Source organism: Dermacentor silvarum, chromosome 6 (genome assembly GCF_013339745.2).
Source record: "Dermacentor silvarum isolate Dsil-2018 chromosome 6, BIME_Dsil_1.4, whole genome shotgun sequence".
NCBI lineage: Eukaryota > Metazoa > Arthropoda > Arachnida > Ixodida > Ixodidae > Dermacentor > Dermacentor silvarum.
Genome location: NC_051159.1, coordinates 151,275,385 through 151,299,867, shown reverse-complemented (window position 1 = coordinate 151,299,867; position 24,483 = coordinate 151,275,385). Strand labels below are relative to the sequence as shown.

Below are 24,483 nucleotides of genomic sequence, written 5' to 3'. Positions count from 1 at the left end.
TGTGTACGCTTCCTTGATCTCGCCAGTTAACGCTTCAGTTGCTTATTTCATCGTGTGCAGAGAACCAACAACTTTTCAATTGGATCATTCTAGTTTAACAACACCCCTCTTAAAAGCAAAGAAAAAACTTTTAGGACGAAGCAGGCTGCACAAAGTATATTTGGCCTGGGTTTAAGCCTGTTTTCTTACGCGATAGTACTTTTTCGCATCGTTGGACAAATCTCGCCCGGAAACTGTGCGCGCAACTAAGCCATTGGAGCAAACAAATAACACTACGTCAAGCTTCGCGTTAGTAACCTTTATTTCTTGTTTATCACATGGACGCTTTCACCATTAATATACCGGGGCCGAGCTGAGTACATTTAAAGTGTCGCTGCTCTAACTATGCTGGCGCATGATGGAAGTTTAATCTTCCTGTGCATGTCAGCACTGCAGCACATGACTACGTAACTTTGCTTTACCCATTTTTTTTCTCTGCTCTTTACTGGAGGTTCCAAACATTTTGTAACTACTGGAAAACTTGTGAATGGGTGATCAGTAGTACACATTAAAATCCGTTTTCTTTCAGTCGATTTTCATTTACTAAAACCCTTTGGTTGCCGTTAACTCATACCATACTCTCATCCAACGTCACTTTTTATACGAAAAGCGCATGATCTTCGTATTGTAAGCGAAAGAAGCACGGAACTTTAGGCAAACCTTGAACCTGTAACTCAACCACACAGCCTCTGTTCTCACATTTCCTGCTTTCTGAGCGCGTTCGGCTTGTATCATGCCCGACCACTTAACATTGGTGATCCTTATTTAATGCCACATTTTGCTGCAGTGCCGCTAAAGCGCTGCAGTATGGAACCGCAGTAACCAATTAATATTTCGAGAACGGCATAAAAACTTTCCATCATGTGCTTAAAGCACTGGGGAGCGAAAAAAATGTAATATCATGTGGCCAACGGAACGTGCGACCAACCACGCAGGGCGCGCTGGACATAGCCAAACACTCAATTCATTACACACGGTAGTGCAAGATCCAATCGCAAACGAAGAAGAAGAAGAAGCAGACAAGCTATTCTGAGTGGGCCACCACCAAAAAAAAAAACAATATTTTCACAAGATATTCACGTCGTACACGCACGTGTACACACTGATGACTAGCAGACGACTCGATAAGCAGTGCTTGTCTCAGTCGCTGAGGCAAACCACAAGAAAGAAAACACCACAGTGAGGGTGAGTGAGGGTGAGGGAGGGGCAGAAAGGAAAGCTGAGAAGCGCGACAAGGTCTTCGTGATTCCGTACATGCATCAAGTGCCCCGTCGTCTGAAGGAGATAGGACAGCGCTTGGACGTTCGAGTGTTTTCTTCCGCTCCCTACAACCTGTCTCAGTTGAAGAGGAGGACGTACCCTGTAAACATACGCCGGTGTCAATGTAACGTGAAGCACAGAACAATGTTTTTGGACTGTGTACAAGACGTATACAATATTCCTTTATCTTGCGACGCTTGTTACGTAGGCCAGATACGCAGATGCCTCAATGAGCGCCTGCACGCCAGCAAATAATGTCCGTAACGGAAAGGAAGGCGTTCTCGCTCTACATTCCGGCACGTATGGCTGTACCACGCACTTCGAGTGGAACGCAGTAATTTGCCAGTTTAAGATCAACAAACATGCGTACTAATTGGCGAAGCAGCAAAAATTTCTAGGAAGCAGTGCACATGTGATAGTGAGCCACTGGATTCTATAGCATGCAGGAAACATGCGCAGTGGGCGAGAGTGGCTGTTTAGAGTTTTTGTTAGATGTTTTCTTATGTAAACTTATGTTATATTTTGTACGCATGCAACAAATAGTGTCTACCTAAGGATAAATCATGCTTTCGAAGTCAGTGCTTTCCCCGCCTCGTTTTCGTCTCCGAGTTGCTTCTTGCGCTGTTTACGCTTAACAGAGGTAAGGTTCACCCATTTTATTCGAGTGTTTGTGACCAAATGGAAATTGGTGCACGTGCTTTTGCACAATCGTATTATGCGGTGTGACGAAATTGCGAATCGTCTGAAAGAGCTACTTGGCTTTACAATATTGCCTTGGCGTTGGCACGAGAAAAGTATGCGTGCGATTGTGGCTAATGGTTAGATCATTGGGTTTTTGTGCTGGTAGAGGTTCAAGCCGACTGCCGGGTGCGTATTTCTCTTATTTTCTGTGTGCGATCTATTCGGCAAGACCACAGCAGCCGCCACAGTCATCAAAATATTGGAAGGCTCGCTAAGAAAAGTTCGCTTTAAAAGTCGAGCAAGAAAAGTTGAACGACCGGGTCAAGCAGCCTTCACGCATCGAGCACTCACGCGGGGTGGCGTGGCAGCGGAGTCCCCCGGATGACGTCATATGTGACAGGGTGTCACTCAAATTTCTCGGGCCGAATGCCTCGTGTAAATGGTGTGAGGCCCCCTCCTTTTACGCTCACCCTCCTCTAGCGCCACGCTTTCCCCACGGAAGTGCATCTCGCTCCTCGGGCGAGCACAAGATAGACACCACCGCATTCACGGAGTGGGCCGTGCTACCGAAGAAAGAAGTTTTCCGCTGGTGTTTTCAACTACCTACATTTTCCTGCTCACTCAGTCAGCAGACGAGTGTCTATAGACTGCTCTTTAGATGTTGTCCGGTCTATGCCTCCTTGCCAATAGTGCCAAAATCAGCCGCAGATCTGAGCCTTGTAAATAACTTTTCGCTGTAAATCTCGAGTACTCGCACTAAAGAATGAAACCACCGAGGTTAAACTCATTGCGCGGAGTCGCGTCCTCTCGTCTCGTTGAATGCGTGCTCGGCTTTCTACTAGTCTCCGCATTCGTGGTCTGCGAGTACCACGCGGCGTCTGCAGCGGGTGCGAGCCGTCCACGCGTGGTCCTTTTCCTGGTGGATGGCGTGCGCTGGGACTACCTGTCCGAACCGGACCTTCCGGGATTCGACGAACTCGCCAAGACAGGAGTGAAGGCCGAATACGTGGTTCCCATCATGCCGGCCAACTCGTACCCCAATTGGTATAGCATCGTCACCGGTGAGCTGTGTTTTCATGGTTTGAACGCTTTGGACGCAGCCTATTCTGCTTTGAAAATGCCGTTTCGCTTTCTATATAGAGGGCCTCGATAACCTATTGATGCATTACGCGGGAACGATTTTGAGCTTTGCTCAAATTAAGATGGACACTCACAATTATATGCCTCATGTTCTGAGGTTTACATAAGCGTGAGGCAGATTCACCCAACCTGCATCTCTATGAATATCCGAGACATGCTGCTTACAGGTCTTATTGTAGTGTGGATATGTCAAACCGGTTGACTGGTGCAATAAGTGATGTGCTGATATGATATGACCGTGGTTCCGCTTTCGGTAAACAAAGGTATCTATGTATAAACTTCTAATGTGTGTTGCTAGCGGCGGATATCGCAAGGGAGATTTGCATTCTGGTATAATACGTGTTCATTCATTAACAGGGTCGATATATGCAAGTACACTGAGTCCACAACCGTGATTTGGGTTACTTGTTGTTTTATTCGTTTCCAGCTGTAAGCATCAGCCTTATCGTTCAAGTTTTACAATTGTGGGCATACGAACGTAACATCATAGGTGGTAGAATAAATGGGCAGTCACTCACACTCACTCGCCAATATATATATATATATATTAGGTTATACATGCACCCGCGTCCATTCACGTCCACACTCACGTCCACTGACGGTGATGATCGAGTATTCATTCATAAAAGCTTGTGTCTCCGCAGATCAGGAAAAGCGGGTGTGCTGCTTATAAATGGTAAACAAAATGAACACAACTACATCTAACTCAATCACGAAATATACCTTTATTTTACGTCTCGTTCAGACTCACGGAGAGCAGATGTCGCCGGACTCAAATTTAGGCTCGCCAGAATCAGGCCCAGGCAGGCTCGCTCGGACTCACAGGCTCGCGGATGCAGGCACAGCACTCGATCTTGCTCAAACTCATAGAATCACAGACTGGTTCGGACATGGACTCAGAATCACCAGCATTGAAAGGATATTTGTTCGGTTATTCGCTCAGATCTACATGTACTGGCGCGGCTGGTTGTATAGGTGCGTGGTACCGATGCAAGCACATCTGTCCTGTCTAACTTTGGTGTCCCAGAAATGCTCCGAAATGCGCTGTTGTTGAAGTTTGCGCCTCCCTCCTTTCCCCACGTCGCATAATGTGTAACAAAGCTAAGAACAGCAGTGTACTTAGCTATACATTTGTGAGGACGAAAATTTGGAGACTGGTCCTAGACTGCAGATTTAGAAGAGCTATGAACGAGGCTATTTGGTACGACATCACGACCTGCAGGACTTCAATAAAGTTAATTCCATCCATCCATCCATCGTGAAAAGTGCTAAGTACTACAATGGACACACACGAACATGACGGAGGATTGACAAATATTATATGTGAAATAAATTTGTAGGCCTGCGCTCGTTGTATATATGCGTATGTGATCCTTCGTCTTCGAGTGCGTCGATTGTAATAATTTGTGCAGTTTTCAGAACTCGGGATTCCTACTCGGCGGAAATTCTTCGAACGGTGGCCAGATACAATTTCACAATCGCCCCAAGTATCCTAACTTATTAATTAAGACGTTAATTTTGAGATATGACTTATTTAGCTGATGAATGTTTCATCACACACTTACTCAATCCCGCCGCTTCTAGTAGTGTGTTGCCAACAAATAGACGTTCTCATCTCTACTGCACTGCCTTTATAAATGTTAACTTCTTTCCTTTGAAGCAGGTGGTGCGCACTTCACCACTTTGGTCGTGTAAAAGCAACAATATTTAAATTATTATTCATTCGCAAGTCAGCAGTGCGGTCACTGGCTTAATTATATTGTCTAAATTTCTTTCTGTGCCTCTTTCTATAACAGCACGCGATTCTTAGCGTTTCATAGATGAAAGAATTAACGTTATTTACGTATAACGATTACGCCAATAATGACTACGCCAAAAAAAAAAAAAAGAGCACCGTATTAATGGTTTTAGAGTTCGGGCGTGCAATATATTCAATACGTAAACGGCAACTAAGTTCTGGTATAAATAACTGCTTTTGAATAATAATTACATCCCTTTAGTAGTCAACAGAGTTTCGCTAATAGAGAAAATAATACGTGGAAGACGGCGTCTAAGTGTTCCGGCTAGAGGCGGGAATGCAACATCTGCGTGCGACCGCTGCTGCCAGAGACGATTCTGCGTGGAAGCCGACACGAAAACACATCGGGTCGAGGCAGCACCACTGTAAGCAAGGCTAGCAAATATGCACAGAGGGAAAGTGTCGCTCCAGTCGAAGTGCGGAACCATTCAGTGATGCTTTACACACACACAATACGAACGCCAAGAACAGAAAAATATAGCTGAAGAATGCAAGGACGCTAACGGTGCGAAAAATAACAAATAGAGAGTGCTCCTGTCGTTGTAAGTATAAGGGCACCGAGTCACAAACAAGACTCCGACCTTGAGGAGGCGAGCGACGACTCGTAAGAGCGCGCGTGGCACAGCGGTACAAATAGAGATTAGAAGAAAAAAAGAAAGGGGGCGGAGAGGGGGATTGAGAGAGAGAGAGAGAGAGAGACAAAAACGCTGCTGCCGGCGCTGGCGAGGTGCAATAACTTGGAAAAAAAAAAAAAGCACACACACACAGGGAAGTGATTGATACGACCGGATTCGTTACAGGCATAAGTAGCGGTGCAAGGTAAATATGGAGTTTTGAGGAAGAGAAGAAAGATTAAGGCGATGTATACAAAAATGCTAGAATAAAAAGCATGTATAACATGCCTGATTAACTCAAGCAGGCTAGGTGACTATTTTTCACCGCCCCGTTTCAAAGGGGCTGCCAATAACTCATCATGATAATCATCATCAACTGCACCGAGAGCAATGGTTCAATGTAGAGCACTGCACGGGCTCGGGCTTACCCGAAAACCCGGGCGGGGCCGGGCCGGGTAGAGCAGTTTTTTCACGGGCTCGGGCCGGGCTCGGGCACGGCGTGTGCTTTTTGACGCGGGCCCGGGCCGGGCTCGGGTTTTTTGAGGCGGGCCCGGGCCGGGCCCGGGCTTTCTGGTGGTGTGCATGTGACGTGCAGCGAGTTATTCTCGGGCGTCTCAACTCTGAAAAACATTATTTTTCGGTCTCGGGCCGGTTTCGAGTCGGGCTCGGGCCGGGCTTGGGCCTAAGGTAAAGGGGTGGCGGGCCGGGCCGGGCGGGTAACGTAGCCCGGGCCCGGGTCTCGTCATAAAAGTTTTGATCGGGCTCGGGGGGGCCGCCCAACGTAAAAACGGGCCCGCGCCGGGCCCGGGCTAAAAAAATCGGCCCGTGCAGTGCTCTAGTTCAATGTATAGCTACCGTTTTATTTTCGCCATGCTTCACGCTTGGCGCCAGTGGGCCGGTGGTTAGGTTATCCTATAGTGTTCCTGTTTATACTTCCGAAGGGCTACAGTAACTCTAGACGGGCCTAAACCCTTGGCGCCTTTCTGTCGACCGCAATGCGAACTGCGTGCGCACTGCGCAGCCGCAGCTGCCCCGGAACCTCGTATGTGGCATGTTGTTGTTGACCTTAAACGTCGACGGCCTTTCTTGAAGTGTATGTCATTTATCTGCTTGTCAGCAATCACTCTTTGTAGCTTGAAGTAGCCCTTCACTTTTTTTCACAACGAATGAGTGACTAGATTGGAAAGAAATGCCCGCTGGAAATGGCCGATGAAAATTTGTTACCTGAGTTATTCTATTGCAATTAGAGCAAGGAAATTGGAGGGGATGTTGGGCATGTCAAGCACGAGGAGGCGGCAAACCTATAACGGCGTGAGATAATTATAGGCGTTGTAAGAATTTATCAAATTCGTGTTAATTACAACTTGGAGCTGGTGCGGTTTTCAATATTGCGTCGTTCCTGAACTATAGCGTGTGTCAAGTTGAAATTCAGTATGAATAAAGCATCTTTCGCATGTAGCAAAGGGGCGAAATGTCAAAGCTATAAGTGCTTTGTGGCCTGTGTAGAAATGTATCAAACTAGTAGTACCTAAAAAAGGCTGTAAGTGTGTGTGTTCTAGACCTATTGACACCCGTATTAACTTTTAAGGGTATACATTATTCTACAGTGAGTGGTGAAGGTGCACAAGGGTTGCAAAAATGCTCCGCAGAAAACGGTGTCTCGTCGGTTTCTCATTTGTCATCGTATAAATCCGTCCTCTATGTAACTGTGCACCGCAGCCCAAACATGCAATCCAGTCTTACCTGACAGCATATCTGAAATCACTCAAGCACAGACCCAGTTTTATTAATTTGGATTCATTCTTGCACTCCGGCTCCTTGGAATAGTTGGCATTTCCTGAAAGATTTATGTGCCCCTAAAAAGACTCGCACAACAATTAAGACACATTAAGACACATTGCCGCCAGTGTCGTTGTTAATGTGCCGTCCTTCTTGTGTGTCTTTAAAGCGGCAAATATGTCTTTTACTTGATCTAGCTTACACAGATTCAATAAATGGTGGCGCATAGGCTAGTTGGTTAGCTAACCAGCCAGCTTGCGAGCCAGCTAGCCACATTGAAAAGAAAAACTCCCATTGATCCGTGTAAATACGGCCCCAGCACACGGAGTGAAAGTTTGGCTCTTTCATACTCGCTGAAAACTGCAGTGAGGAAAGGTGAAACTTTTTTTTTGCTCCGAAGTACTAAACTATGTTATATGACGATGATGATTATTTATGGTGTTTAATGGCACAAAGGCTACTATAGCCATAAAGCGCCAGAGCAATCGTGATTGCTCCGCTCAGGGCAATCACGTGTAAGATCCGTGTATTCCAGTGGGAATAAAAACTATGGCGTAGTGTGCCATATAAAAAGTAGAGTAATATAGAAAAGCCATTGCTGGAGATGAACTGAGTATGTCTGATGGTAAAATAGCTACAATTGATGTGACGAAAGAGCACTCATTAGCCATTGCATCGGCAATGGTAGCAAGGCCCAGTGTCATGTGAAATATTTTCATCTACACCAGTAGCTGCGTCATGAATGGCGCACTAAACTATGTTAGGAAAAGTATTTGTTTAAAATAATCGTAAGAAGCGTCAAGAGATTAATTTTGTGAGATTACAGAAAAATGAACACACAACAAATAGGAAAATTTATTCTAAGAAAAAACCTGAGAGGCCAGCTTGTGTGTTCTACTGTGTTCTAGCCTGCTACTCAACGTTGGGGTAAGGGTAACAAACTGAGAAGGAGATGATGACAAGGAGAGAAAAGTGGAGAAAGAAAAAAACAGAAAATGCATGTCAGTAAATTGTCGTAATTTTTCTGTTTTGCTCAAAGCAAATTTTGTTACTGGGCATAGTGAATCGCTCGACCTTGAGGGTATTTTCCTTTACGAAGGTAAATATCAGTCCTTTTTTTTTCTTTAATTCTCGCGCTTGTGTACGAGCAAACGCTCTTCCTTACCTTTCTTGTAGGTCTGTATGCGGAGCGGCACGGCTTCGTGCAAAACTTCATGTACGACGAGAAGTACGATGACTACTTTTTGATGGCGCCCCACCCGAATGTGTCACACCCGCACTGGTGGAACCACGCGGAGCCCGTCTGGGTCACAGCAGAGAAAAACGGGATCCGCACCGCCATGTACTGGTGGGACGGCTGCCAGGTACGCCCGCCCGGCTCCACGTACTCCATCCTCCTAGGCTGGGTCTTGCTCGTTATGCGCTTTGCTTCTTCGCTCTGAACTTTAAGCACGCAGCGCCAAAAGGCTCGACGGGGACGAGAGAATACGAACGCAGCGCTCCGTTTGTCTCCTCTCGTCACCATCCTGATTTAAAGTGATAGCAACAAGGGTTCCTTTAAGCAGAAAGCACTGCGTCGCCGGCGTTGACCGTGAGCGAAAATGATATACCAAAAGAGAGCGGCGCACTCGGTTTCTTGCAGCCCCACCAGATGGCGGTCGCCTCTGCGCATCCGCGGAGAAAGAGAATGGGAAGAAAGAAATTAGAAGGGAAAATCTGTACTATAACACAAAGGGCAGTACCTTGCTATTTGAAGGCCGAGTCTGTTCCCTAACCACTAAAACATACCGGTGCAAATATTCGGAACTAGATGAGGCATATGCATGCTGCAGCAAAGATCCGGAGACCACTCAACACATCCTAGTGAAATGTGAAGAGATTCACCCAGTGAGAACAGTAGGCAACGTACACCTTCCAGAAGCGCTTGGGCTTAAAGTGGTGGGAAGCATCAACCGGTCAGCAGTCGAGATAAGCAAGAGACGTTAAGAGTATCGGTGGGAAAAAAACAGGGAAGAGATTGATACCACCTGATTTGATCTCTTAGTCGTAGGTAGAGGTACAAGGTAGATATTGAGGGGAAAAAAAGATTAACGAAATGTATACAAAAATGCTAGAAAAAAATATGCATAGCAGACCTGATTAAATCACACAGGCGAGGTGACTATTTGTCACCGCCCTGCTTCAAAGGGGAGGCCATTAAATCACCATCATCATCACCACCATCATCCACGGCAGTGGCGGCGCCGGCCGTGCAGGGGACAGAAAAAAAAACTGAAAGCTTGTCTTCGTGCATAGCGTTCGCCGCAAGCGTTTCCCGGTAAAGATTACGGTTGGATAAAGTGCAGTTGCCAGGAAGCGTGAGGAGCAGACAGGGACCCTTTAATGATATCGCGTTCTACTCATAAAGGCGAAGCTTGAGCGTTTCACAAGGTGTTTAGTGCTGTTTCCTTCAAGTTCAGTAATGTACCAACCAGCCCAATTCAACACGATACTGCTGGTTTTCCGTTTGTTGTCATTGTAACCCATCTTGTTCCTTTTTCTTTCGCAATTCCCCTTCCCTCAACGTGCAGTAGCTCGCTAGAGGAATGGGCAAACCGCGTTCTGCATAAGCTGTAGCTCGGTACCAGTAGTCGAAGGGGCCCGACTCCACAGTTGTGCCCGACATACGACAAAAATTCAGTGCCATTCCACTTTGTGAAGGTGGATGACCAGCGAAGCAGTGCATGTGGTGATTGGTCGTTGCTTCGGTGAAAAGTTTCAAGTTTGCGGGATCTGGGCCACATGGACGGTTCGCATTTCTTTCCCCCTCGCGGTCCTGGCTGGCAGCACGCTTTTAAAGACGGATACGCCAATCGTAGCGCGCGTGCTAGCGCTGACGCGCTTCCGTGGCCGCCAGGGTTGAGCTACGTCACGTAATGACGAAGCAAACATAAGTTCCTGCGAAAAGCGTGGTGTGGTGCACGAGGTTTTTACGATCCCGAAGTTTAAAAACGCCGCCATCCCGACGTTTTCATACGACGCCACAAGGTGGCGCGACGCGTCTGACATTCTAGTAGAATGTGAAGATTTTAGGCACATCTGGCCTCTTTGAAGCCCTTGGGTTCAGCGAGAGCAGGGGAAAAGTAAACATGTCCACAATAGAGATTAGTAAGAGGCGATTGGAATATTGGTGGAAGTAGAGAAACGACAAACAGTGTACAAGAACAATGTTCCCAATAGGGGTTCAAAAAGTGTGGTGATGGACATTCTTCGTTTTTCTTTTTTTGGATGACAGGTACGACATTCGGCAATATATGAACGAGCTTGGTGGCACTACCCACCGCCCCATTCCAAAGGGGACGCGCCTAGCATCCATCCATCTATCCATGCATGTTTTACGATCCCGAAGTTTAAAAACGCTGCCATCCCGACATTTTCATGCGACGCCACAAGGTGATGCGACGCGTCTGAAATTGTTGATCTACATCCGGTCTATCTACTTCCGTTGCAGGACGCGATCTCCTGGAACCTAGCCTATAACAGCTTCGCTATAAAATGGCAGGACTGCATAGGTGCTCGAAATTAATCCCGAGGCCTCCGCTATGGAATCTGTAAAGCTCGTGTGTTACTTAACCGCAAAATTAGAAGCGTATATAATCACATGCAAAAAAGTATAATAAGTTCTGAGCCAAATGTCCCTCCACCCGAAGCGGTAAAATCTTTTTTTTTGGAATATCAAGTAATATTAAGACTGTTCTGTAAAATTTCTAGGCATAAATATTTCTATTAGGATTTTAATTAATACATGTGGTGAAATTTTTTTCAGGTTGAAATACGAGGTGTCAAGCCTACTATATGCTTGCCCTACAAGCTTTACGGGGAGTGGCTTACGGTTGAAAACGACACTAAATCTGCACTTTCTGAGGCAGTTGATAAGATGAAACAGAACACACTCGACTTCGCGCTCGTTTACTACGAAGCCGTCGATGCGGCAGGTAAGCCGGAGTTGGGTGCGTATTGGGTGTGTATTCTCTGTATCTCAATAGAGAGCTTTTTTTCTGTTTCTCTCTCTCTCTCCCTCTCGCTCACAGGACATGAATATGGGCCGGACTCAATGGAGCGACGAAAAGCACTCAAAAGTGCAGATTCTCTCATCAAGCATTTGCTTGACGAAGCCAAGAGACAAAATATGAGCGATCAGGTAAGAGGGAGTGTACACTAATGAAGACATCGTGGTTTAAACTATACTATAAACTCAGTAAATTACGAAGTTCCCCCGAGAAATCGCGAGAACACGCGTATAACGTTCTCAAGCGCTCTTCTCGTGAAGTTCAAACTTTTGCAGATATTTTGGGTTTTCACAGCGCCTGTGTGGTGAATGCTATTTGCTTACAACCTACTGGAGCATTGTTAAATTTCAAATATGGGAGAACAATGGTGACTGTCATGGTGTTCATGCTTAAGGGAGGTAACTCCTAAAGTTCATCACCTCGTGTGGGAATGCGAACTCAGTTCGTACCGTGAAATGTACCTACCTAAGGAGGTGCCATCTTTCGAGCACTGGGCCCGACCATGGACTAACGTCGAAGGTATATATGTAGCTCAGTATGGCTCTTCGTGTGTGAAGTTTCCATAGTAAGCCAAGCTTGACTCCCTTCCCCTTACCCACTTTTCCATATAGGCCTAGGGTCAACATTTAACTACATTGTTATCTCTATCTCTCTCTCCTTATAGGTGGGTGCAATAATCTAACGAGAGAAAAAGTCTATGTTAGTCACATGGCTTACTCGCAGCTCATATTCGTAGTTGCGGTGTGAAAATTATGGTTTACAGAGAGGTGCTATCAAGCGTGTATATGCCTTAAATACTCGCAAATAGTAGTAAAATAATGAAAATAACGTTCCTCAGAATACGGGCTTTTATGGGTTAGTTCTAATTTGCGCGAACGCACATGCCCTATCAAGCGTCCACCCATGTGCAAGCAGACACTCGCCCACCCACCGAGCGCCTGCGTTGAACGACGATTTGACGCAGTACACAGAAATGAATTAAATTCTTGGGTTTTACGTGCCAAAACGACGATTTGATTTACGTGCCAAACGACGATTTAATTACGTGCCAAACGACGACCCCCAGAAGATCTTTAAGAGGTCCCCAACGCACGGGACCCGGGTGTTTTTGCATTTCGCCCCCATCGAAATGCGGCTGCCGCGGCCGGGATTTGATCCCGCGACCTCGTGCTTAGCAGCTAAGCCACCGCGGTGGGCAACAGTACACAGACGCGCGAGGCATCAGTATAAAAAATCACCGGCTCATAGTTGGCCAGGCAGATAACTTGCAAACAATTCCTTTAAAATTATTTCAGAAACATGTTCTTTATTTGTTGTCATAGACTGATTGAGCTTCCCATATGAGATGACACAACGCGTCTGATATGTGGAATGCGGATTCTTTGATAATATTAATATCTGCTCGTAAATGGACCGCATTTGGGGTCTTTAATAAATGGTCTGCGTGCAAATGTTTGAGCTTGATATCATTCCTTTCGTAGCTTAGCATCATCGTGGTGTCCGACCACGGCATGACCGACACAGGCCTGGACAAGAACGAGATGATCGACATCGAGCCGCATCTTGACGCCAACGACTTTCATTCCGTGCTCGACGATGGGTCGCTCTCAATGCTTCGGCCCCACCCGGACAAGATTGAAAAGGTGTGCTCGATGTCTTCACGTACGGAATTTTTTCTTGCTCGTCAAAAATTTCATCGTTACCTCACGGAAACTCTGCTGTAATTCTGTTAAGAAATGCGTCAAGTATTTGCGGTCGTGACAAGGCAGTGCAGAAACAACTATAGGCAGTATTAGTGAGGGTGAGGGCGTTAACGTTTTGCTTGCTTGCTACTCCATTTTGACTTCTAATTTCTACACACCGGCCTGTTTGTGAACAGGACAACTTACACTTTTAAAACTCCTACTATGGAGCATGCTTTATTAGCATAACGAAATCCGTGAATGCATTTACTGTATGTGAGATGGCGTGCTTTTTATTGGGAATAGGATTACTAATCATGTATGTGAAAGTGTGGGGACACAAAATAAATAAAATCGGAGCTGTGCATAACGCATCATTTGGTTAGGTCGCCAAACAATCAGACCTAAGTGTACAATCATATGGTGACATTATTTAAGAGTTTAAATAATACTTTAATTTAAACAGTAGTTTTCTCCCTCCTGAAATAAATATTCTCCAGAACTGCTTGCTTCTTCATCGTATAATGTTTCGTGCCATAAGCTTTGATGGTGTTGAATTATGCTACTGGTTCTACGGAGGTCTTCAATGTGAATACTTAAAAAAAAAGCATGGTTTTATCAAGATTGAAACGCACCTTGCAATCTTGTCCGGCACCCTTTTTGTTTTGAGCAGTGAGGTGTACAGTAGCAGGCAAATGTTTGTGCGGATCAAAGGTGCCGGCAAAACGTTCATTTCATCACCACCAAGCGGCACAGCGTAGAACTGCTGCAGTGCAATACGTCCACAAAAACTTTTAGGTAGCACTTCTACATTGCGGGAAACACGTTCGCATGGTGGGTAAACTGAGCGTTTTCGCCGTCCCTGTGGTCCACAATTGTCTGTATCTTATATGTCGCACCGGCACAGACAAGCTTTTGGTACACATAACGAGGAAAAAAAAAACTAAAATTTATACTTTTCTGCAATTCTCGAATTTTCCGCGATGAAAAAGTCCACTTCAACGGTCGCGCAACTCCATCGTTTTACTTTACGATTATGCAAGAAATATTCGACTTATGTCGACTTCGTTCAACAATTTTTGTGAGTATCTACACGGGCAGGTCAACTTATAATTCCGTCAAGTGTAGCATCGAGCAAGTCGGTTCTGCATAATTACGACCAGCGCCTGATGTAACATAAAAACGCCCCCTGCAATTACACTCCGAAGGCGACATTCGTTTCCCAAAGGACGTGCACGTAATCCTCAACCTGGGACCGAAGTTCATGTTTGGTCCAGAGCTTTTAATCTATGTGAAGCGCCCATCCTCGTCTCCTTGTGTGCTTTCGTCTTCCGTCACGCGCTGGTCTTAATACCTCATCAACCTAACCCCGAACATATTTTGTAGCAATCAAAGCTACTCGTTCACCAGAGTCGAACACTGTTGAAACCGAAGAGTCTGATTGTTCGGCTGCTTGGCGTAGAGCGTACAAATTGTCTTCCGAACACATGCAGGTGTACTCCAAGCTGAAAAGCTTGAACATTAAGGGCCTAAACGTCTTCAAACGAGAGGAACTGCCTGAGTCGTACCATCTCAAGGAGTCTTACTTGACGCAACCCATTGTGCTCACAGCAGATCCGGGTTACCTGTTTATGAAGGTAAGCTTCACTTCATCCTAATTAAACAGCGCCTTGTGTGGTCCTTTGTTCTCCTGGTAAGTTTTCCATTGGCTTCCACTTCGATAAGCGGCGGAAGTTTCTGGCTAAAACAGCACATTAAATCTTTCCCTGATAAACCTAACCTGATGATGCTATTCCTTCAAGGTACATTTAAAGTACCTGAAACATTTGGCAACCATCGAACGTTTATTGATACTTTGGTAAGTTAACAATGACAGAGGTGATAATAATGCTTTCTTTTTTACACAACTTGCTTCGAACTGCCGTTTTCTTTGCAGATTCGGCTTCAAGAAAGCGAGAAGCAAATACCGAGACCCAACAGGACAGTCGGCGGAGGCCATGGCTACGACCCCATGAAGCTCGAAGACATGCGCACCATCTTTTTGGCCACTGGTCCAGGTTTGTCGTTCGAAAATATTCCTTTTTTTTATTTTGAATACACGGCGGACGTGCACATTTCTGCGCACGAAAATTTGACGGGTTCGTTTAGCTACGCATACACATTTTCTGCGCAGGACTAAAACAGGGCTTCCAGAGCGGACCTGTGCGCATGGTGGACCACTACAACGTCATCTGCCGGCAGTTGGGCATCCGGCCTCTCCAGAACAGTGGTAGCCAGGAGAGAGTGCGGGGCATGTTTTTCAGTGGAGCCAGCGGCCGCGACGCGGCCACTTCACTGTCTCTACTCCTGGACATCCTGTTCGCGGCGTACGCTTACTTATACCACTGATGGTACACAGACCCACTGGTGGAAGTAAAAGTGAATTATGGGCCACTGGTATACGGTCATTTCCCGTGTCGCTTTGGAATTCTGTCTTCTGAATCTTTCCTTTTTTATTTTAGCTGTCTTACTCCGTGAATTTAACACACAACGCGTTTTACTTGATGCTCGTCTCATCGCAATCGTTGTTTTATTTTTGAGCTATGTCTGTTTGCGCCCTAAACAGGCACCGGACAAAACGCCACAGTTCCTTGAGGCAATCGAACAACTATACTGTTCAGAAGTATGCCGCCTTTGTCTTGAAATTGGAGTTATACCGTCAGATAATTCGCTTAAAATTCAGCAAGGTTGTCACAGAGAATTGACCAGAAAGGCGGGGGCGAACCAGAAACCAGAAAGACCAGAAAGAAAGGGGGCGAACTTTAAGTTGGCCGAATTATAAGGAAAATTAAGTTATTGGTACTTTCGACTTCTAGAAATGGTACTGCTGCACTTTTACAGGTATGAAGTGAAAAATAGAACCAACTGTTCAAAGTGTTCTAAGCAAGCAAATTATTTCTTTGTTGTATATGTAGAAAGGACATATCTGCAGCAGGACAGTTTTTCTTTTCTCGTTCAATTCAGAATTTCGTACTTGTTTGCTTACATAGTCACTTCAACGCAAAATCTTTAACGGCTATAAACGTCCGTACACATTAAGACTCTAACCAGTGTGACACAATTTATAATTGTTATATTTTTTAAGAAAAACAATACAGCACTTTACCGACGCTGTCAAATTTTTCTCCATCGTCACCGTATCAAATCGCATGGGTAACTCAGTTTCACCTCCTTACTCTGACAACGACATCTCTAAAAACATTTCACAGGTGGTTGTAATATGTGTCCTCCTACAATACTTTTCGGTCGTACAAGCAATCCTATCATCGGCTTTGAACATTTTTCTTAATGTTACGTTTTTCGCTGTCACGGTGGAGTTTAAAAAGTTGTATAACCATTACAGTTTTTGATGAATTTTCTGCATGCCGCGCCACTTTTTCTTTCCCTGCTGCTGCCTAAACCGAGCCCCGGGACTTGTTGAAATTATAAGCGATAAGTTTGTGAATTTCTAAATTGAAGAGGATTTTCGCTCGGCTTTGTAGCTCCGGATTTTAATGTGATCGGCCGTAATTAAGAGGTGAAAATAGAGTTGGGCAGAGCATGCAGTGCGCGGAGCGGACAACCACTGGTCTATGAGTTACAGGATGGTTACCAAGGATGGTAAACCAGAGGATGGACCGCAGACAACTAGGTGATGTGCTGACGTCATGAAATGTGCAGGCATACAATGTGGTCAGCTGACGCAGGGCATGAGTGATTGGAGATCTTTTGGACATGCTTTCGTCCTGCATAGCACGTAACGTACGCTGCTGATGATGATATATACGAGGGCGTAAGTTTTGATCGTGTTCTTTATGACAAATAAAATTTGTGCTGTGTTTTCAGTCATGCTTGTTTTTCGAGATGCGCATGAGCCTGAATTGTCGATTATGAGTGTGGATTCCTAAAGCTTGACAACATACAGTAGTTTTCGGCGCGGCTTTTTGAGCTCTCAATTGGAGGATCTTTGCACACTTTATGGATTGCGAAGTACAAGCTGGCACATAACATTGCATTAAGTTTGGTTTCGCATTTCCTCCGTCTAGTCATGTCCAAGAACACCCTAGCGAGACGGCTGACACGTTCGACCACGTGAGCAGGGCATTTAATAAAAAAGAAGGAATTACCGTTCATCATTGTTAAGCAGATGACATCTTTTGAATCAGTCGGGTCAATAAAAATTGGAGGACGCTTAAGCTTCGCCTTTAAGAGTAGAACACGAAAGCGTTACCGAGACCTGTTCGCATCGCAACGGGTGGCTGTAGGTCTGGTAGAAATGCTGGAAAAGGGGTTTGTGTTTGAGTTTCCTCGTAGCAGAATTAGGTTTTCTCGTACATTTAAATTACACCCGACGCCGATTGGTAAACAGTACGACGGCGAATCCGACGCCGAATGGTAAAGTCGTACTTTACCATTTTCACTGTCACTGTCGTAAATTCAATTTTTGTTCACCAAAACCTTGCACCACGTGGGGGTCCTGCGCGGTCGGGGTGGTTGGGGATGATTTTCTCCGCCACCCGCAGCGCACGCCGGTTGCTGACGCCGGATTTTCTGCGACACGGGGCCCTTAACGCTGTCGCGTTAATATAATTGTTTTCCTTCGAACCTTTTGGAACGAATAAGTGTTCATGAATGTTGAAAACGCAACATTTCTTTTTTTATTCGTCGGCTCTGCAATTGTTTTTCTTCGAACATTTATTTCGGTTCATTTGTAGCTTTCAAAACTGGTCTTAGGGATATAGGTCACGTTCGTGTGACTATCAAGAGCCTATCTAGTTAAAAGCGAATAAAGTTAGCCGTTTACCGTTGTAATACCATCGTACGCTTTGTTTGCATGTACTGTATAAGGCAACTAAGGTAACATGGCAAAATCTTCCACGAACGTTAGTCTAGGCATCTCTGCTCATTGCTTCCTATTAAGAGGATAAGAAACCTACTTATTGCAAAGGGACGTGCAGTTAGCCCGTCAAAATAGCAAACAATACCCGAATGATATTTAACCATCTAAAGGTAACCCGCAAAAAAAAAAATCTTGGACATCTTTTTTGATGTCGACCAGAGTGGCAAGATGGGCTTGTTGGTTCATCATGCGCTGAAATACAGCCTTTTTTGATGTGCCTTCTCATTTTCGTAACTTTTATAACAGTAGCATGACTAGATGGCGAAATCGCATCGCGACAGTTCATAACAGTTCACATATATTGAGACACTATATCTACATGAAATTGTTAACTATTGAAAATAATAATGCACAAAAAATTGTATGAGACTTGCTCATAAACTACGCGAACAAATGTCCTGCGATTGACTCCTCGCCGTTGTCTTCGGCTTGCAGAACTTCGCGAAGACTCGATTGATTGCCTCCGGTTGGTGTGATCGGCGAGGTACCTGAAAATAACCTTTCATTTCAAGGGCGAATAGGTTATGTATAATACAACATTAAGTTTAAGTAACACAAAAAAAGCAACTAAGGTTACCTCTAATTTCAAAGGTGAGTAGGTTATGTCTAATACCACATTAAGCGTAAGTTTTAAAATAGCCCAATAGAGTAATTTATTATTCAAAGGTTCAGATTTTGCACTGACAGCATGTTTTCTACAATCTTTCCAGGCCTATAGACATTGCGGTGTCACTAGCACGAACTGTTTCAACACAGTTGACTTATACAACATATAACGTAGTCACTTCTGCACTGCGTTATAGTTGGTAGAAACCGGACGCATATAGGCTAGTGAAACTTGCTTTGAAGTGTTTGTTATGGTGAAACTTTTACAGCGAAAGCTGTATATGGCTAGGCGAAACGAAAAACCGTTCGTCCCATGTTTCGATAAACGTCTCGATTGGCTACGCCGTCAGTTACGTCGTTCTCTACGACGCACCCAAGCGCGCGCGTCATTGGCAGCGCCGTTAGTGACGTCGTTCTCTGCGTCGTATCTGCTCTGCCCGCAACGCCGGCTCCTCAGCTCGCCGCTGTCGCATGCGTTCGATATCTCGAGTTAGCTCGGCGTCGTGGTTAGCAGCATCCGCCCGTCATTGGCGCTTGCATTCCACTAGAAACACAAACATGTAACCAATAATTGAGAAACGCTTTATTACAGCGTCGGGATTAACCCACTGCTAAACACCGGGAGCGCACGTTTCAGCTTCGCTGGTTAACCATCTGTACGGAGTGCTTGGGTGGTGTTTTTTTTTTATTTGCAGTTTGTGGAGAATGCTGCTATCGGAAAGGAACGCGCGCAAGATCATGGGCTACGCCGCAGGCACATATACTAACCTGTCTCTCCAGAGGGAGTGCTAGGCTGAGAGCTGTGGTGAATGGTGGGCATGCTCGGTGTTTCTCGCTTGGGGGGCAACGCAGTGAACCTCGTAGAAGGGCCGGGTGCAGCATCACCATTGTCATCTGCGACAGGAATAAAGGTTGAAGCAGTTTTACGTGGGAAATGACACGCGAGATCACGAGCAAATGCCAAAGCACCGCCGACCAATTTTCAGTAAAGTACGCAATGAAGAGCGAACTAGAAATGGCAACAGCGAACACATACTCTATTCAACGTCAACAGGGACAATTATCGTGCTTGTCATGTGCTTTGTGGAAAGAGGCAGTGCATCTTGAGCGTTTTCGCTACTCGTCATCTATGCACCTCCCTCCCGGATGCCTCAATTGAATTTTGGGGTTTCGCGTGCCAGAACTACGATTTGATTATGAGGCACGCCGTGGTGGGGGACTCCGGATTAATTTTGAACATCAGGGGATCTTTAACGTGCCCCCAATGCACAGGACACGGGCGTTTTCGCATTTCGCCCCCATCGAAATGCGGCCGCCGCGGCCGGGATTCGATCCCGCGACCTCGCACTTAGCAGCGCAACACCATCGCCATAAAGCCACCGTGGTGGGTATAGGATGCCTCAGTCTCTGAAAATGTTCTGAGCTTTATTGATATGATGTAACGTTTGCATGATCACTTGATTTCTTAATAACCCAATCGTTCATGTTCAGTACGCAAATGTTCAGTGAAGCGAAAGTTGAAGTTCAAGGATTCTGCATACAAGTTCGTCCTTGCGGTGCTGCACGCAACTTGCGGGGCGTCTCGGACTAAGCTGTTTCCAAAGTGCAAATCACACTTCTCCCTTCCAGGCGCAAACTTCTATCTAGCTATTTTCGACGCAATGGAATAAAACGGTGCTTGTCGTGCTATTTTGACGCAGCATGCTTCTTTACGCGAACATATAAGTGCAAAGTAACAATGGCGAAAGAGGGAGAAGGGAAGTGGTGTTCTGTGGTGCGACTACTGGGCTGTGGTTTGTTCACGCCCACTTAAATTTGTTGAAAACCACGCGAAAACAAGCTTATTTTCTGCTGTATATTCCGTTTTGTTTTCCTTTATATTCTGTTATGTTTAGGAATGAGGAAATTGTCCGTATTCTATTCGATACTTCAAGGTCGCTCTTTTTTTTCTACAATAATCGTATTCGGATCAATTAGGAAATGTCGCTATTTGAAAACCCCAACTATATATTTTTAATTATCTAGAACAACACAGTGCCTCGGGAACACAGAGACTGCTGCGGCATGGCGTCATTATTTCTCCGCTCTCTCGCGAAGTTTTTAAACTAAGTGGTTACGGTTGGTACAGCTGCACAGTCACAATAATTAATACTCCGTACCCATCTTCAGGTAGAACACTATCCCTCCAAGGCAGAGAAACAGAACGAGCGATGCTCCAATAGTGGCAGTGAAGAGTGCTTTCGCGTGTGGCGGCGACTGCTTCACGACTCTGCATGCACGAAACAAACAACTTCGTGAGCGCGAGTTGATAGTTAGTAATTAATTACCGCAGTGCGAAACACGTAAGAGCAACAGATGTACTACCTTATGAAATGTGAAAGTAAGAACTCAAATTTGCCTTTGAGACGGATATCCGTTCAGAGTATAAGAGATCCATAAGAGAGAACACTCAGCGGGAAAAACTGCTTGGTGAAAATTCACGCTACACGTTCCAGTCCACTCGTTACAGGTAACGGTGACTTAAAAACAAATCTAATGTTTCCTATGATATTCGTTAGTCTGCAGGTGTACACCGCGGTACGGAGCGTCCTGTGGTGCAGCGCCTTGGTGCAGGCTCTTGCTTCTTTTTGCCTGACACAGGGGTCCACAGCACGCGTCACAAATAACTATTGTCAGTTTGTTTCGCATTGAACCGAACAATCTGGCAAGCAGTCCAGTAATGCAACTTCTTACTAAACTTTCTAGCAATCATTGATAGAACATGACAGGATACGTTAGTGTAGTCGTAGTAGCAGAGCATAGAAAGTTCGTTTTGTTTCTCTTACTCGTTTTCCGTTGGCTGTTCTCCCGCTCCTGGCTCTCCTGCGACAAGAGTAAGTTCTACAAAAAACCGCTTTCACTTTAAGGTTTACTACTACCATTGGTTTCTGCTGAATTATTTCTTTCTTTTTTTGCGCTGATGCAATGTATATTTCGTTTCTGGTCAAACATTATTGGACTTTCTGTTAGCTACAACCATATAAAGCCAACAGGCAATGAAGCCAGGGAAAGCGCAAGAGAAATTTACTGTTTATTCTAAATGAAATGTGCAAATATTAATAAAAAAGGGAATAAAAGTGGATGAAAAGGCGACTTGTCGCAAGTGAGAGCCGAACCAGAACCTTCCGCATTACGCGTGTAATGCTCTATCACTGAGCTACCGCGGTGGCCTCGTTACTCATCAACTTTCCTGGGTATATTTGTGTATGTGTACTACATTTATAGCCACTGGCGTGTTAGGCAGCGCAACTCACGGTCATAGCGGTGGATGATGGAAATACTTTCAACTTCACGCGCCAAATTGCATCACCTGTTTTTCATTGTTATTATTATTATTTATTTTTTTGAGGAGCTCTGGTATCACCATTATCGCACGCGCCATTTCTGTCGTGTTTTGTACTAGCTCCGCTCGCACAATTTCCAACAGATCAAAATAAGCGGCGAAATGAAACATGCCACACAGAAGCACTTCTGCGCTGCTGACCATTTTCCTGTGGCAGTTGTCTGTGTTCTTTGAGTCATCGTGAGGCCCGTTGGTCCTGAATCTCACCTAGGCATTTCACACTTCCGAGCTCAATTTTCATTTTAGGAAGTGTGAAATGTCTATGTGAGATTTAGGACCAACTTCCGAGCTCAACTTTTATGTTTCGCTGCAGAGCACGAGGTCGCGGGATCGAATCCCGGCCGCGGCGGCCGCATTTCGATGCAGGAAATGCAAAAACGCCCGTGTGCTTGCGTTGTAGTGCACGTTAAAGAACCCCAGGTGGTCAAAATTATTCCGGAGCCCTCCACTACGGCGTGCCTCATAATCAGAACTAATTTTGGCCCGTAAAACCCCAGAAAGAATAAAAGCTTTTTACGTTTAACCTTCCTATTTACTTGGAAAAGTCTGCTCAGACAAAAGTTGCATGGCGTTATTACATATGATCCTCCAGTGTAGCCTGAGACTACGCAATAAGAGTGGATTTACAGGCGAAGACCTTCATGGGCCCTCTCGCTTGTTGAACTTACATATGTAATAACCAATGCAAAAAACAAATACTTTTTATAATAACTGAAATTGATCAGTACTTACGCGACTCTTCCGAGGCCATCGTGTGTACGTGTTGTGCACGCAGGTTTTGTCAGAATCTCCTCACAATCTTATAAACGTATACAGATATCTGAACATCCCAATGAAACTTCGTCTGTTTAGGGCCAGCCTTATTCTTCTTCTTCCTTCACGTTTACGTATCTTAATGGACAACAGGTAAACATCTTTGTACTATCGCGCTCAGTATGAGCTACAACGTGCGACCGCTTTGCCATGCGCTTTCGTGCTGCAGCTGATACTGACTGCGGTACTACCTTCCAACTTGTATTTCCTATAAAGCTCCGTCTTATAGACAGGAAATATGATTCGCATCGTAGATTACTGCAACACTTTTGCTTCGATCCACCTCACGCACTGAAAAAATAATTATTTCATATATCGACGAAGTTCCCACCATTGAAACTGGCTGTACCATTGCTTAAATTGTAGGACTTGTCGCATGAAGGTAATATAAAATAAAGCCATACGGCCCTGCCAGCTCGCTTTATTTCTAAACAAGATTGATTCGCTTGAACGTCCCAAAGAAACACACGGGCTATGAGGGATGCCTTAGGGAACGGCTTCGGATTAATTTTTGGAACCTGGCGTTCTTGAACGTTCATCTTAGTCTAACTGCATGAGTGCTTCTGCACTTCGCCGCCAAAAGTATGCAGCCACCACTGTATGGCATCGAAACCGCGACCTGATGCTGAGCAGGAGAGTGCTTATCTGCGGAGCCGCTGCGTCCTGACCTTATATTCACAAACCGTTTGCTGTACAGTGCGTATACTTACTGAAGGAAGTTGTTGAGGCAGGCGAGTTGCTATACGTATGCATATAAATGCACGTAAATAACAGACTTTATCGCCCGCTGAGTCGTGGTTTGTGACGTTGTTTTCATGTACGCACGCGCGCTTGTGCGTGCGTGTGTGTGTGTGTGTGTGTGTGTGTGTGTGTGTGTGTGTGTGTGTGTGTGTGTGTGTGCGTGTGCGTGTGCGTGTGCGTGTGTGTGTGTTTAGCGTTTTAATTTCTTTAGCTCCTTGGCCTCGTGTGTGTGTGTGTGTGTGTGTGTGTGTGTGTGTGTGTGTGTGTGTGTGTGTGTGTGTGTGTGTGTGTGTGTGTGTGTGTGTGTGTGTGTGTGTGTGTGTGTGTGTGTGTGTGTGTGTGTGTGTGTGTGTGTGTGTGTGTGTGTGTGTGTGTGTGTTTAGCGTTTTAATTTCTTTAGCTCCTTGGCCTGTAATATTGAATACTGTTTATGATGCCGAGTAGTGAGCATCGCCTTAAATGTATGGTGGTGAGACACGGCGTACAAGAAATAATCCTGTAAGTAGTTCATACACGAAAGTCTAACATTCGCGTTCACGGTTCATTATAAAATATTACGCGTGGGGCAATATTGTGTATATGCAGCCTTGAAGTCAGGATTACTCTATGATTATTTCTCGGATTACGTCACTGCGTCTATTATGTTTATATTCATTTATGAAGTCACCAGCAGGTAGGTCCAAAAACTATTTAAATTTCTAGTGTTGTCGCGTGGAAGCAGAGACAAAGAAATTTAACAGTCGCAGGGTTGGAACACTGATCAAAAAGATCGCTGACTCAACGACGATTTCGTCAGGCCACGAAATACCGTGTTTTTAAACCGTTTAATAAAACTGTCAGTCCTTCCACTGGGGTGGAGATGGAAGACCAGCGAAGCTGTACTATGGTGGGAATTATGTATTTCCAATTATGACTATTAAGATGTGATGGTGTAATTGGTTATTAGAACTATTAAAGAATGAGAAATATATATGATCCGGT

General features: G+C 45.1%; 1 protein-coding gene across 3 annotated transcripts; it reads left to right on the top strand.

The window, feature by feature from the left end:
• The first annotated feature begins 1,525 nt into the window (after positions 1-1,525).
• Positions 1,526-18,081, top strand: LOC119456235 (glycerophosphocholine cholinephosphodiesterase ENPP6). Of its 3 annotated transcripts, none has more exons than XM_049669616.1 (9): positions 1,526-1,939; positions 2,865-3,041; positions 8,488-8,675; positions 11,117-11,285; positions 11,382-11,491; positions 12,842-13,003; positions 14,536-14,679; positions 14,979-15,099; positions 15,216-18,081. In XM_049669616.1, the coding sequence occupies exons 2-9, from the start codon at positions 2,999-3,001 to the stop codon at positions 15,428-15,430; spliced, it is 1,152 nt and encodes a 383-aa protein (XP_049525573.1). In that variant the 5' UTR covers positions 1,526-1,939; positions 2,865-2,998; the 3' UTR covers positions 15,431-18,081. The 3 variants fall into 3 exon arrangements, with proteins under 3 accessions (XP_049525573.1, XP_049525572.1, XP_037573811.1); XM_049669615.1 differs by having other exon boundaries at positions 2,823-3,041; XM_037717883.2 differs by lacking the exon at positions 1,526-1,939 and having other exon boundaries at positions 1,952-3,041.
• The last annotated feature ends 6,402 nt before the right edge of the window (positions 18,082-24,483 follow it).